This window comes from Alternaria arbusti (genome assembly GCF_024043155.1).
Source record: "Alternaria arbusti strain BMP 1465 chromosome Unknown scaffold_10, whole genome shotgun sequence".
NCBI lineage: Eukaryota > Fungi > Ascomycota > Dothideomycetes > Pleosporales > Pleosporaceae > Alternaria > Alternaria arbusti.
In genome coordinates, this window is record NW_026249950.1 from 539,528 (window position 1) to 551,893 (window position 12,366).

At 55.2% G+C, this 12,366-nt stretch overlaps 3 protein-coding genes across 3 annotated transcripts; 1 reads left to right on the top strand and 2 right to left on the bottom strand.

Annotated features, from left to right (window-relative positions):
• Positions 1–3,462: 3,462 nt before the first annotated feature.
• Positions 3,463–6,233, top strand: J4E86_007440 (uncharacterized protein; the record flags this gene model as incomplete). The annotated part of the gene is made up of 2 exons (XM_051447960.1): positions 3,463–4,498; positions 4,549–6,233. 2 exons carry the CDS (start codon positions 3,463–3,465, stop codon positions 6,231–6,233), a joined length of 2,721 nt encoding a protein of 906 aa, XP_051300898.1.
• A 546-nt stretch (positions 6,234–6,779) lies between these two features.
• Positions 6,780–7,869, bottom strand: J4E86_007441 (uncharacterized protein; the record flags this gene model as incomplete). The annotated part of the gene is made up of 3 exons (XM_051447961.1): positions 6,780–7,157; positions 7,215–7,664; positions 7,714–7,869. The coding sequence occupies 3 exons, from the start codon at positions 7,867–7,869 to the stop codon at positions 6,780–6,782; spliced, it is 984 nt and encodes a 327-aa protein (XP_051300899.1).
• Positions 7,870–9,892: 2,023 nt separating this feature from the next.
• J4E86_007442 (uncharacterized protein) lies at positions 9,893–11,276 on the bottom strand (the record flags this gene model as incomplete). The annotated part of the gene is made up of 2 exons (XM_051447962.1): positions 9,893–10,332; positions 10,385–11,276. The coding sequence occupies 2 exons, from the start codon at positions 11,274–11,276 to the stop codon at positions 9,893–9,895; spliced, it is 1,332 nt and encodes a 443-aa protein (XP_051300900.1).
• Between the last annotated feature and the right edge of the window lie 1,090 nt (positions 11,277–12,366).

Here is a 12,366-nt window from a genome sequence, read left to right on the forward strand (position 1 = left end):
ATAGGAAGCTGAGGTCATGTCATAATTAGCCCATTAGGACACGCTGAGGGCTCCTCCTTTGTTGGAGCGCATCAACGCTGCAGACGACGCCTGTCGGCACGCTGCATCCTTGTCACGCGTCGCACCGCCATCACCGCCCAAGGTCGCCTCAGTCGCGTCCTCGACATGCGCATCACGGCTCCACATGGCAAATCTCAGAAACTCAGGAGTAAATTCTGGAGACTCGTGAGCCTTGGCCGACACCGCACTCTGCTCACCATATTCTGCATGGCAGATTACGCGATAGGGGACCCTGGCACGACATATCCTGTGCGACACAGACCCCATACCGAAGCCGCCAGCCTGACCGTTGGACTCATCGTTTCGTAATGCCCTTGGTGTTTCGACGATAGTAGTTGCTAGTGCTCTGCCCGATGATCCACGTGTTTAGTAGCATCAGCTAGCAACGCGTGTCGGAGCCTAAGTTAGCTGCTGAGATTGCCAATTCTCCTAACTCGCTGTGCGCAGGTCCGTGGGTTTGGCAAGCCTCCACCGCATAGTTTCTAGAAATCAGCCATAGCCCGGACTTGACCTTCCCTTGCTGACCAGCGGGATTATGGTGGGGTTTGCTTATAGGATTCGTCCTCCTATTACGGGGTGCGGTCCTCATTACGAGGTGCGGTCGTGCCGCATGCAAACGAGTCACTTCTTGCAGCGATTCGATGTCGCAAAAGCGCGTTGACGCAAACATGTGCGCAGACGCGTTCATGCATGTACGATCTTGAGTAAGGAAGGTGCGCCTCAGACTTAGCGAGCCTCAGCTCTGCGCGGCCGCATCACAGAGTAACAGCCGTCTCCACGTCGTGCAAGCATATACGGCCGAACTCCACAACTGACGTGAGGATCGCGAGAACGGCGAGGTCTATCGACATCATGATGCTGCTGATGGTTCACCTGCCAAACACATCTAGCCTCGCCGTCCAACTGCAGCATCACAATCCACGGCCGTTTCGCAACTCCCTTCGCACGCGTACTGTGATTCGGCTTCGGCTATTGACAGGCGGCTGGGCCCATCATCTCGCGACGACGGATCTTAGCGTGATCTTTCGCGTTCATCATCTGAGTAAAAAAGGAAGATCCTAACCCGGCAACTCCGCATTGGAGCCTGCTCTAACATAGTGCTTCACGTCGCTGCTGCAGCTAGTGGCCAGCCGACATCCGCAACTGTACCATCGCCAGCCACCAATGCACCTCAGCACGTCCGGGTCCAGGCATTATGTCACAGTCGCGAAGAAACGCGTCTTAAAGTACCTGAGCTGTGCGCACGCGACAAACCCAAGCTATTTTCTGATCCTACTCCGTGCACACCTGCCTCGGTCGGACGCTCTCACGGCGCTGGACAGCCTTCAAGTGGGCCGATCCTCACATCCAGCTCATTGTCAGCAAATTTGCTCCGACTTTTCTTTCAAGAAGCGGACCTGGTGAGGAGAAAGATTGTCGGTATGACAAAATGTCAAGCGCTTTCCGCAGCAACGCTGCGCCAAGGCCCGCAGAACTGTAACCCGGTGCTGCGTGCAACTCGTCATGGAGGCATGCTCATCTGGAGCTTTATCGCTTAAAGGCGTTACCCGGACACCGCATGCACTTGTCAAAAGATCTGTGCATGCTTGCACGACGGCGACGAGCAAACTTTTCAACGTCTCTGGATGTGGCTGCGGGACCACACTGCATGTTTCAATACTCAACATCCGCTCTTCTGCATCAAGCACCGTGAGCAGTAACGGATCCAGCGGTTGCAACCAGTCTTTTTGCCCGGCGTCACTGACTTGCGTTCCACGGACGATGAGGCCCGCCGCAATAACGACATACCCCGCCGGACGGTCCAAGCTCTCGCCTTGAAATTTCCAAGGTTCGACTTCTGCTTCATCGCGAGATCATCCCGGTATTTGCTTCTGAGCGCGTCTTAGGTCTTACAAAGCCCCTTGGGCGTTCACGCGTCACACGTTTAACGCGTACCGCGTGCGCGCCGCCTTCCACATTGTCATGGACCATGAAACCCTGGGAAAGACTAGACCTGAAGGTCGTCTTGACTCAGCCCAGTACCTGGGTCTAGGCGGAGTTGCCATCTCAAGCCAGCCCCTGGAGATCCTTATGTCACTATTATTGCGCAACGGATCTGAACAAGTCAAGCCATGTATCAAAGCTTCGCCAATAACTCAACCAAAAAGAAAAGTCAACGTCGTTGCGGCGCAACAATGCAGCCTCCGCCCGTACGAAGGGATGCATTTTCCCGATGAGCGTTAACGTGCCAACGCTTCTGCAAACGGTTTTTCGTGACGTGAGCATGAAGACATTGAGTTTGGTCCGCACATGGCCCGGCAAAGCTAGTTTTGACTCGCGCAATATTGCCGGAGCAATCTCCAACATACGACTTGTCAGAAGACTTGAGGCGGTTTTGGACCACCGGAACATTAGACCAGTGTTCTGTCAGCAGGCCACCTGCAACAGCTGCGTCTTGAAGATGAATTTACAATGATTTGGTCTGTCGCAAGGTTGCACCGCACCGTATAGACTTGAAAATACATCACGTCAAAAGTTGGACATCTGCTTGTTGTAGGTCCTTCACCCCGCGTAAACGAAAAAGCTCGACCTATGGCAGTTGCATCCAACACATAATATATGCCTTCAACATATGCACTGTGTCTGTTTTCAAAACATGTGTACGAAGCGTGGCGTGTAGGTATCCTTAAGGCAGATCTTACTGATGGGAGACACTATCCATAGAATGCTCCTTCACAGCATGGTGCTACGACAAGTGATCGTGTTCACCATGATTCCATCTCCCGCGTTTTCTTCACTCATCACTGCGTTGTAGTCGGCCACTCTGTGATATCAGCGGCGAAGGCTCGTAGCAACATGTCTTATGCTCCGTCTCCGAGCGGACAGCAGTCCCTGGAGGTACAGGCAGCCTGGTTTGCGGTTCGCCATCGCACGCACGGTAGCGAGACCCATATATCCCCCGGTGTCTTCATCCACCGCCTGATTGTATGAAATGCATTCTTGCAGGAAGGAGGATTCGGTTCTGGCGTTGGACAAGGGCGATCGGAGCGTGTGGTACGAGGACGCCGGGCGTCGGACTCGGCAGGGTTGTAGGGATCTAACCGTGATCAATCATCTCTCGGTATATGTGTGAGCGACCAAACACTTTCTGTGAGAGACGTTGAGGCAACTGAAGCCGTTCGAGTTGAAAGCATCGTGAGGCAGGTGCGGAGTTGATGCGGAGGTCGTCGGCGTTAAGGAACAATGTTTCTCCGTGCTCTGGACCCACCGAAAAGTCAAAGTCGGCTCGCCAAGAGTTCGAGAGAAGTTCGCGACTGAGCTCTTCCGTCACAATGAGTGTAGTATCGTAATGCCAGCGCTCCTCCATAGACGTACGCGCAGCTTCATACACCCCACGGCTTGATCTAGCCCCCGAAATTCACCATGGATATCCATCGATCCCGCTTCGTGCCCTACCCGCCATCTGCGATCAACGCGCTCGCATTCTCGCACCCGGAAGCCGAACATGGACAGCAGGATCCCGCTTCTCTGAGACTGGCGATTGGACGCGCAAACGGAAACATCGAGATATGGAACCCTGCAAGAGGCTCCTGGCTCCAAGAGAAGGTCTTCTATGGCGGCAAAGACAGGAGCGTTGAAGGGCTGGCATGGACCCAAGAGCCAGATACGCGTAATGCGCATGGCAAGGTGGTGCCTGGTCGTCTGCGACTCTTCAGCATCGGGTACTCGAGCAGCGTCACAGAGTGGGATCTCACTACAGGCCTTCCGGCGCGCCATTCGGACGGTAACCACAGCGAGGTCTGGTGCTTTGCTGCACAGCCAAGGAAGAGCGCGGCCAAGGGCGCTTCGAACGAGCAGAGCGGCTCGTGCCAGAAGCTTGTTGCAGGCTGCGCTGACGGCACGATTGTTCTTCTATCTACCGACGACAACGATCTCACCTTCGAGCGCTTCGTCTCCCGCGCTACGAATAAGAAGGCGCGTGCCCTGAGCATCACATACAAGGACCAGCATACAGTACTGGCTGGTTTCGCCGACAGCATGATCCGGGTCTTCGACACAAGGAGTGGAAATGTGATTCGGAACATCTCTCTGGGAAGTGGCCCCCATGGTGGGCCAAAGGAAATCCTAGTATGGAAGGTCAAATGTCTGTCAAATGGCGACTTCGTATCGGGGGACTCTACTGGTGACATCCGAATCTACAGCGGCAAGAACTACAGTCAAACGCAGAGGATATCCGGACACGAGGCGGACGTGCTCGATCTCGCCGTGACCCGCGACGGAACCAGCATCTTCAGTGCGGGCATGGATCGCCGCACCTGTTTCTACACAAGCAAAAAGGGTCAGGCTCAAGGACAGAGCGGAAAATGGCGAAAGGTGTCACACCAGAGGCACCACGAGCACGACGTCAAAGCTATGACAACTTACGAGGGCAACAAGCTGAGCGTGGTAGTCACAGGAGGTATGAAAGCTCGCTCATTCTGCTCAGCCCACGACTAACATACATACCAGGTATCGACACCCAGCCCATCGTCGTTCCACTCCGCACATTTGGTAAGGAGCTTAGTCGAGGTCTCCCAGCATTGCCTCCTACGCCCCCGTTAACGAGCGCCCCGGATGCAAGATTACTAGTCAGCTGGTGGAGCACCGAAGTACGAATATGGCGCGTCAAGCCTCAAGACGATGGTACGGAGAAGCCCAAGGTGGTTGCACGCCTTGCTCTGCAGGGTGAGGAGAACATCATATCCGTGTCTATCTCCAGAGATGGTGGACTTCTCGCCGTGGCAACAGCCAGCACGGTAAAGCTGTTCCACCTATTGCAGCACGCAGGAGCCGTGCGTGTACGTAGGCTAGAGATGCCTTCTGTCTCTGGCGCAAAGACTCTCAAGTTGTCATCCAATGGCAAATGGCTCGCGGCGGTCATGGCGACCGACGAAATCCAGCTGGTCCGAATTGTGCGAACAGACGATCCGGCAGATGCACCTCGCGCGCTTGAGAAAGTACAGCCCCTCTACCGACTTGAGCGCGACATGTCTACACAGAGTCCTCTCAGTGGTCCCTCGGGAGCTTACGAACGATCTATTGCACATGCCGACTTCTCCAAGGACGGCAACGTCTTCGCTGTCGTTGACTTGGCTGGCTACGTCGATACATGGGTCGTGGAAGGGAATGAAGACACGACTGCACCAGAGATCGACATCGACGACACTACACCTGCTGCCAACGACGATGATGACTCCGATGACGAGGAAGAATCACGGGAACAAATAACATACCTGGGTCAGCACTGGATACGAAACCCATCTGGTCATTTGCTCCCTCGACTCGATTCAACGCCTGTCTTGCTCTCCTTCCAGCCCAGCTCCGACGCCTCCAATCGACCAGAGCCTAATGGCAACCCCGCGGTACACCCAACAAGACACAATCCTCATCCTCACTCGCACGAGCTCCCTACCGCGGACTACCGACTTCTGTTGGTCTCTGCCGAGCACCAGCTCTACCTCTTTGACGTAATGTCCGGCCGCCTATCAGACTGGTCAAGACGAAACCCACCCTCCAGCTATCCCCACGAGTACAAACAAGTCGACCTCCCCGCAAAGGGCTGCATCTGGGACGTGACAGAATCCCAACAACGGATATGGCTGTATGGCGAGAAATGGCTGTTCATGTTCGACCTGACCAAAGACTTCACAATCTCAGATACCGACCACGCAGGCAAGAAGCGGAAACGCGACGCTCTCAAGAACAACAGCGGTGCCGGTGACGCCGTTCCTCAGAAGGAAGCACCCGTCACCAAGATGCGCAAGTTCCAGAGCGACGACGCAGACAAAGCTGGAAGACAGAAGTGGATGGACATAAACGCCGTTCGTCGCAAGGCCGATGCCGAAGACGACGACGATGTGGAGAGCACCAGCCAACCCCTCACCATCCTACGGAGAGCAAACACACAAGCAGGGGCTGAGCAAACAAACGGCGAAACAGGAGAGGAGCTGATTAACGGCGGAGGAGAAGTCGGAGCAGTCGAGCAAAGTAAGCGGGACGAGCCTTGGTGGCATACATTCAAGTACCGCCCTATACTCGGCATCGTCCCCATCAGCGGTGACGATAGTTTCCACGCGCCCGAGGTGGTGCTTGTGGAACGGCCGAGTTGGGATTTGGATCTCCCACCGCGCTTTGTGGGTACGCATGAGCAGTGAGGGACGTATGTGTTGGGATAGTTGGTAGATTTACAGGAGGGGTTGATGTATAAAGAGATACCTAATCTGATGCGATGAATTGGCTATGTTGTTTTTGTCATTTTCGCTTCTCTGTGCTTGCTTAGTTGTGTTGTTGATCACAGTGATGCTCTGTTCCTATGGATGGCGATACAGCTATGCTGACATACGGTGTTCATATTCAGTGCATTGTTTTACTGGAATATGTAGAGTTCACGGGAAAAGCAGGCAGCGAGAGAACAGTTTGAGAAACGAACTTACTTCGTCATGACTTACCACTACGCCTTATAAAGGGAATATAATAACAAAGATTTCTGACTTCATATTGATGTAAATGGTATTTATGCTATCCATTTCAATATATCAAAGCCACATCGGGCCAAATCACGATAATGCTATAGTAAACGCCATGGGGTATACAAGTAACCCAGAAAGATTCCCACAAAATGGTCGTACATGTCGTCAAAGCCCCAGCGTCCTCACTCCTACAATTGTTCCTCAACCTACTTATTCAAGGCTTCTCACGACTCAGACGCGCGATCTAAACGGCTCATAGGCGGTAGGCTGACCCGTAGGCGGCGTCTGCTTCTGGCTGCTAGGCCACTGCTGCATCTGATGGCCCTGTTGGCCAAACGCCGGCGACGCAACCCTCTCGTATGTGTATGGGGTCTTCTCAACAACCATCTTCTTGTGGCTGCTCTTTCCGCTGCAGCAGCACACGCTGATGAGCCAGAAGAAGCCGGAGCCGATGGAGAAGGCGACCGCGAGCCAGAGAACGGAGAGCATCTGGCTGCCCATGGAAGCCTTGATGTTGTAGGGATCGAGGACCGTCTTGAAGACGCCGGTTATGGTGCCGTAGATGGCTGTTGCGGTTCCGGCGGCGGCGATGGCGAAGAGGGTTTGTGCCTGGAAAGAATGTTAGTATATGAGGAATTGTGAGTTCGAGGTGAAAGGAAGACGTACGGTAGACACGACAGTAGTAACAAGGCTGCCCCATCTCGAGAAGATGGCGAAGAAACCAATGACAAACTCGACAGCCGTGAGCACAATCGTGATGACAAAAGCCCAGTTCATCCAGCCAGCAGCCTTCTTGTACGCGTTCATGCCGCTGTCGTATTTATCGCCGAGCACCTCTTGGATGTTGGTGCCGTTCATCCCCCAGATTGCGAGGGGATCGAAGTGGAACTGGAACTTGCGCGCAGAGCAGTATGTGATAGTCTCCTTGCCGGATTCCGCATCCTTCTCGCCCTCGCAGTAGGAGAAGAGGCCGACTTGATAGAAGTCCTTGAGTTCTTTGGCGTCCATCTTGCCTCGGAGGGCGTCGAGGAATTTCTCCGCGGCGTCGGGTGTGATGCCGTCGGGTATCTTGTCCAAAAAGTTCTCGGGGTTCTCGACTAGTTTACTTGTGTCCGCCTGTTGTAATGTTAGTTGTGTGGGCTCGCAAGGCTGGGAGAAGACGTGCCTTGAAGAAGTAGAGATCGCGCCCCAAGGCTGTTGCTGGGGCGTTGTTGCCAGACCATGGCGTCTGCCCTAGCATGACGATGATGAAGCATATTAAAGATGCGAGGGTAAGGCACATAGGCGTGAGGATACACGCGAAGCGCCCGACTTTGCCCATGTTTGCGGTTGCGGTTGTTGTGTTGTTGTTGGCTTGGTGTTTAGTGGTAACCGAGTAAGGCTGACTGATGTCACCCAAGAAACAGAGTCAAGAGCTGGCAGTAGCGATCGTGAATCCGCGGTTGTGGTGGAGTCACCCGTGGATGTGATTATGGTGGACAAGGCTAGACGTTAAACGACAGAACGATGAGTGCGACAATCCAGTGGGCCGCCACAAGCTTTTGTACAAACTACCTCAAACGCGGAGCTGAAATGCGCAAGGCAAAGTGCCCAGCCGAAGGGGGCTGAGCGGGCGCACAGCTTGGGGTCATAGGGTCTGTGCGCGGCGGGGCCAACAGTGGCTGATCCTGGGTTAGTCTTCACCAGCCTCAGTGGGCTTGCGACTGAGGTGGGTTGTGATGGCCAAGAGTGCTGACACAACTTTGCTGCGGAGGATAGTGCGTGTGCTGTTGGCATTCGCAAAGCACTGCCGGCGAGAGTGCGTGTTGCCAGGCCTGAGTACGGTGTTATGTCGGTCTTGAGGCCATGGTTCTGTCTTGTGAGCAGATGAAGCTTGAACAGATGGCAATGTACCTCAATCACTGCGGGATGCACAGCTGCGATTCTAAAGTTGCATTCTTGATTATCCAACACCCCAAACATACACTCGATTATTAAGGACACAACCTGATATAGTCGTTTCAGCCCTCCCCGCTACCGTCAGCTTGGCCAAACGCTACCCGACAAGACAGCAGTCGGAAGAACGACGGCAGTACCTCGCACAATTACCAACCACCAGTGCCTTGGGTCCACGCCTAAATGGCCCAAGTCGACAAAACTTTGCAGAGGCACAGCGACAGAGCCTCAACACTCCTCGTCACTGAACTTCGAGAATCACTTGGCGTAGGGCCTGACGGTCATCACACACTTGGATTCCATCGTTATTTTTAGACATTTTCTCTGCACCGCATCGCCCGCTAACCTCCTTGGGAAAGAGCTGGAGAAACGAACGGCCCGCCTGTCACGATGCTGATCGTGCATGATTCGTGCCATCACTCCTTCTCGCTGGAGTGAGATGTTCGAGAGAATGGTTGCCATGAGACATGACGTTTGCTTTCTTGCATCATGGTTTCTTCCTCCGTTTGACGTGTGTGGAAGGCATGTTTCAATGTCGAAGGGTGGACCCTGGAGATCACTTGCCATGTTCCTGACCCAGCCTGCGTACTCTTAACGCGCGTCCCCGCAAATCTTTCACATACCGACTTTGATCAGCTTCCGCCCTAGTCGCGCACAATGTCACAATCACGCAAGCTGTTGAGATGAAGTGTTCATGTGGTTTGCAGAAACATGGCCAATCTGGCTCTGATTTTCTATCTTGCATCCACCGCCCTAAGGCTGCAGTAAGCTCTGCATCTTGGGCGGGACGCGCGTCGACCCCTCGTACACCGTACACATCAGCTCTCTGCCACGGATCCCCACCGCGCCCGTGTACAGCACCTCCAATTCTCAAAACTGTGCAGTGCGACGAATACCTAAACGTGAAGCTCATACGTCGTGCGTACAAGTGCCAAAATGCTCGTAAACATACAGAAAAGACATAGGAGATATCGCAAGTCGTAATCCAAAATGGCAAAATGGTATAAACAGTGCCGCAAAACCCCGCGTGCACACGGAAAGATGAAGTGAAGAATGCAGTGAAGCAGTGAAATCGGTCGCCAAAGTGATGCGGGAACAATAGAAAAGCCTCTGCCGAGGTGGGTGCAGACATTAAAGATATCGCATGTCTCTTGCGTGCTGCTCCTGGAACGCCGGCGCAAATGAATCGGAAATGACCAAGAATCAAAGACTCGATGTTATACAAGCGGGAGTGTCGTCCGCGTAACGAATGTTGCGGGGGTATGTCGGAAGGGTATCTCGTCTTCTATCGAGCTCTACATGCTCGAGAACTAGGTGCAGCGCACCTTGCTGACTCGGCTTACGTTGTAGGCATGGCGCGATGGAAAGATACCGGAAGTGGTGAATGGAAGGTGGGGTGGCGGATGCGTTCAGCGCGGGTGCTGGTTTCGAGGGTCTTGCTGGTTCTGTTGACCCTGTCCACCCTCGCCGCGCGCTCGTATCCATTGGGCGTTGCCGCTCATGCGGCCCTCCAATGCCTTCTGGGCATCGGGGTCTAGGCGGCGGGTGACTTGAGCGTTGATGATGTCTTCTGGCTTGAGTTTGCTGACAGCGTGTGCAATGGATGAGATGACGCTCTGGCGGAGCTCCTTGGCTTCGCGGATGTCTTCACCCTGCAGGCGGAACTTGTCCTGCTTGGACATGTTGGCGCGTCGTGTTGCTCGGATCTCGTCCATGATGTGGAGGAGGACGGCCTCTGGTGCGCGGTTGCGCTCAGCTGCGTGCTTAGCGTCGCGGACGTACCGACGGGTGACGTCCATGGCACCATCCGCTGAGAAGGCGATGCAGTAGGAGAGCTTCTTGCCCCAGCCTGAGAAGATAATTAGCAGATGAAAGGTGTGGGCGTGGAAGAAGCAACGTACCATCAGTGTATAACCGGGGCTTGTCCCATGCCTCTTCGCAGGCGTCTACGTGTACCCATCGCTTGCGGTGCACAGAGTAGACTTCGGTCCAGACGTGGTCCTCTGCGTTCCAGACCCAGCGTACTCTTGAGCCGACAGCGCGGCAGAGCATGCTGAAGCAGTTGGCCCACTCGCCACATCGGCCTTTGCGTGTTTGCAGCAGGACGAATGCGTCGTTGTATCGTGGGAAGCGCTCGTAGTTTTTGCAGGCCTCGTGGGAGCATTGGTAAGCCTCTACCTGGTTGGCGCCACGGGCTTGCTCGTCGGGTAGTGGTGGAGTGATGCCAACGGCGACGGTTGGTGAGTAGCATCGCGAGCACGGCGGGTTGTTGACCCACGAGAAGAAGGATCGCTTGAACCATCGGAGGAGTGCGCGGACAACGCAATCTTGGTAGCCCCAGGCGGCCTTCTTGCCGGCAGACATACTCTCAGCTTCGGCCTGCAATATTTGGCTCTCTTCCTCGGCCTCGTTGTAGATCTGCTCCAGTGGGATGACGCGAAGAGCCTCGTCGAGGAGTCCAGGGTTCTCCCATCGAACGGGCATGTTGGAGAGTGAGTGCAGCATGTTCTTGAAGCGGAGGGAGCGCGCATCGCGAGGCGCTTCAGGGACGAGGGGGATGTTCCTGATGGAAGCGTACGTCGGCGGGGCAGACTGCGACGGCGGCGGCTGTGGAGTGCCGAAGTCCCTCGGTGCGGGCGATGAGGAGCGCGATTGAGATGAGCGTGATGTGAGTTCGTTCATGCGCTTGGTGCTGAGGACCTGACGAAACTGCTCCGTCATGTCGGCCGCCAGCCGGTCCGTGTCGACGTGCTGGGGCTGGTGAGCGCGGTGGGCGCTGTTGTTGTATTCCATCGTGGGCGGGTGCGAGCTGCAGTCGCAGTGTCGTTGTGCGCGGTGATGGCGGGTCAGGAAGGTCGTGGGCGGGTGACGGGTGTCGTGGGTGTATAGCGTGGTCGAGCGGCTGCGGATTGGCAGTGCACAGCCCGATAATGCGGCGGCGCAGCAACGAGACAGCCACAGGCAGATATTCTGGGAATTCTGCTGTTCGTGGGCGCGGAGAGAGCTGGCAGTCTCTTTCTCTCGTGCAGGCGGCTCGACAGCGCTGGGTGACGGGTGTGGGCGTCGATAGGTGGTGGAGTCGTGGGTTGGACAGGTGCGGACGAGGGTAATTGATTGAGGGATGGGGCAAGACGACGACGACTCGCGCTTACCGCTTTGGGCCGTGTTGACGCGGCCCTGTCGCGGCTTCCTCATGTCTAGAACCACAACACCCACCACCCGCACGCAGGCCCTGCGACCACGCAACCACTGTCAGATCAGCGTAGCATTGCTCCCGCCGGCCTGCCCAGGGTATCCTCCGCCCTATCTGGCCTTCCGTTGCGTATGCCGCGTATCTACAACACATATCTCTATCCTTCGTTGCTTCTCACGTGCATCCACTTGTTCCACGCAGGGGCAGACGCTTCGCTAAGCGTGGCAGCGACGCACTACAGTTGCGCAATCTTTGGTGAACCACTTTACCCTCTAGAATCGCCGCTCTTGGCATCAGCGTCGCAATCACCACCCGTCGACTGCTTCTCCAGCTCCGACGCTCTGGTGGCTCGCGCCAAGCAGGCCCTGCCCGGTCTCGAAGATACTCAAGCTTTGCTGGTGGTATTGCTCGTCGAGCTTCAACTGCACTACACCAGCTTGCGATGAAGCTGCTCGCTGAATTTGCCCTCACGTCGCCATGACGCGCCTTTTCCACATTACGTTATCGCTCGCAGTGGGCTCCAGCGCTTCCTCAGGCCCGCCCGTGACAAGACCTGCGTTGGCGCGACACGTCTCCCATATACAATGGGTACGCATTCATCTCGCAAGCTTTCTCAACTGCACGCGAACGCGACGACTCCATCTTCAATCTCCCCTGTCCCTCGTTGCTTCCTCTTGGGGTTACCTTTGC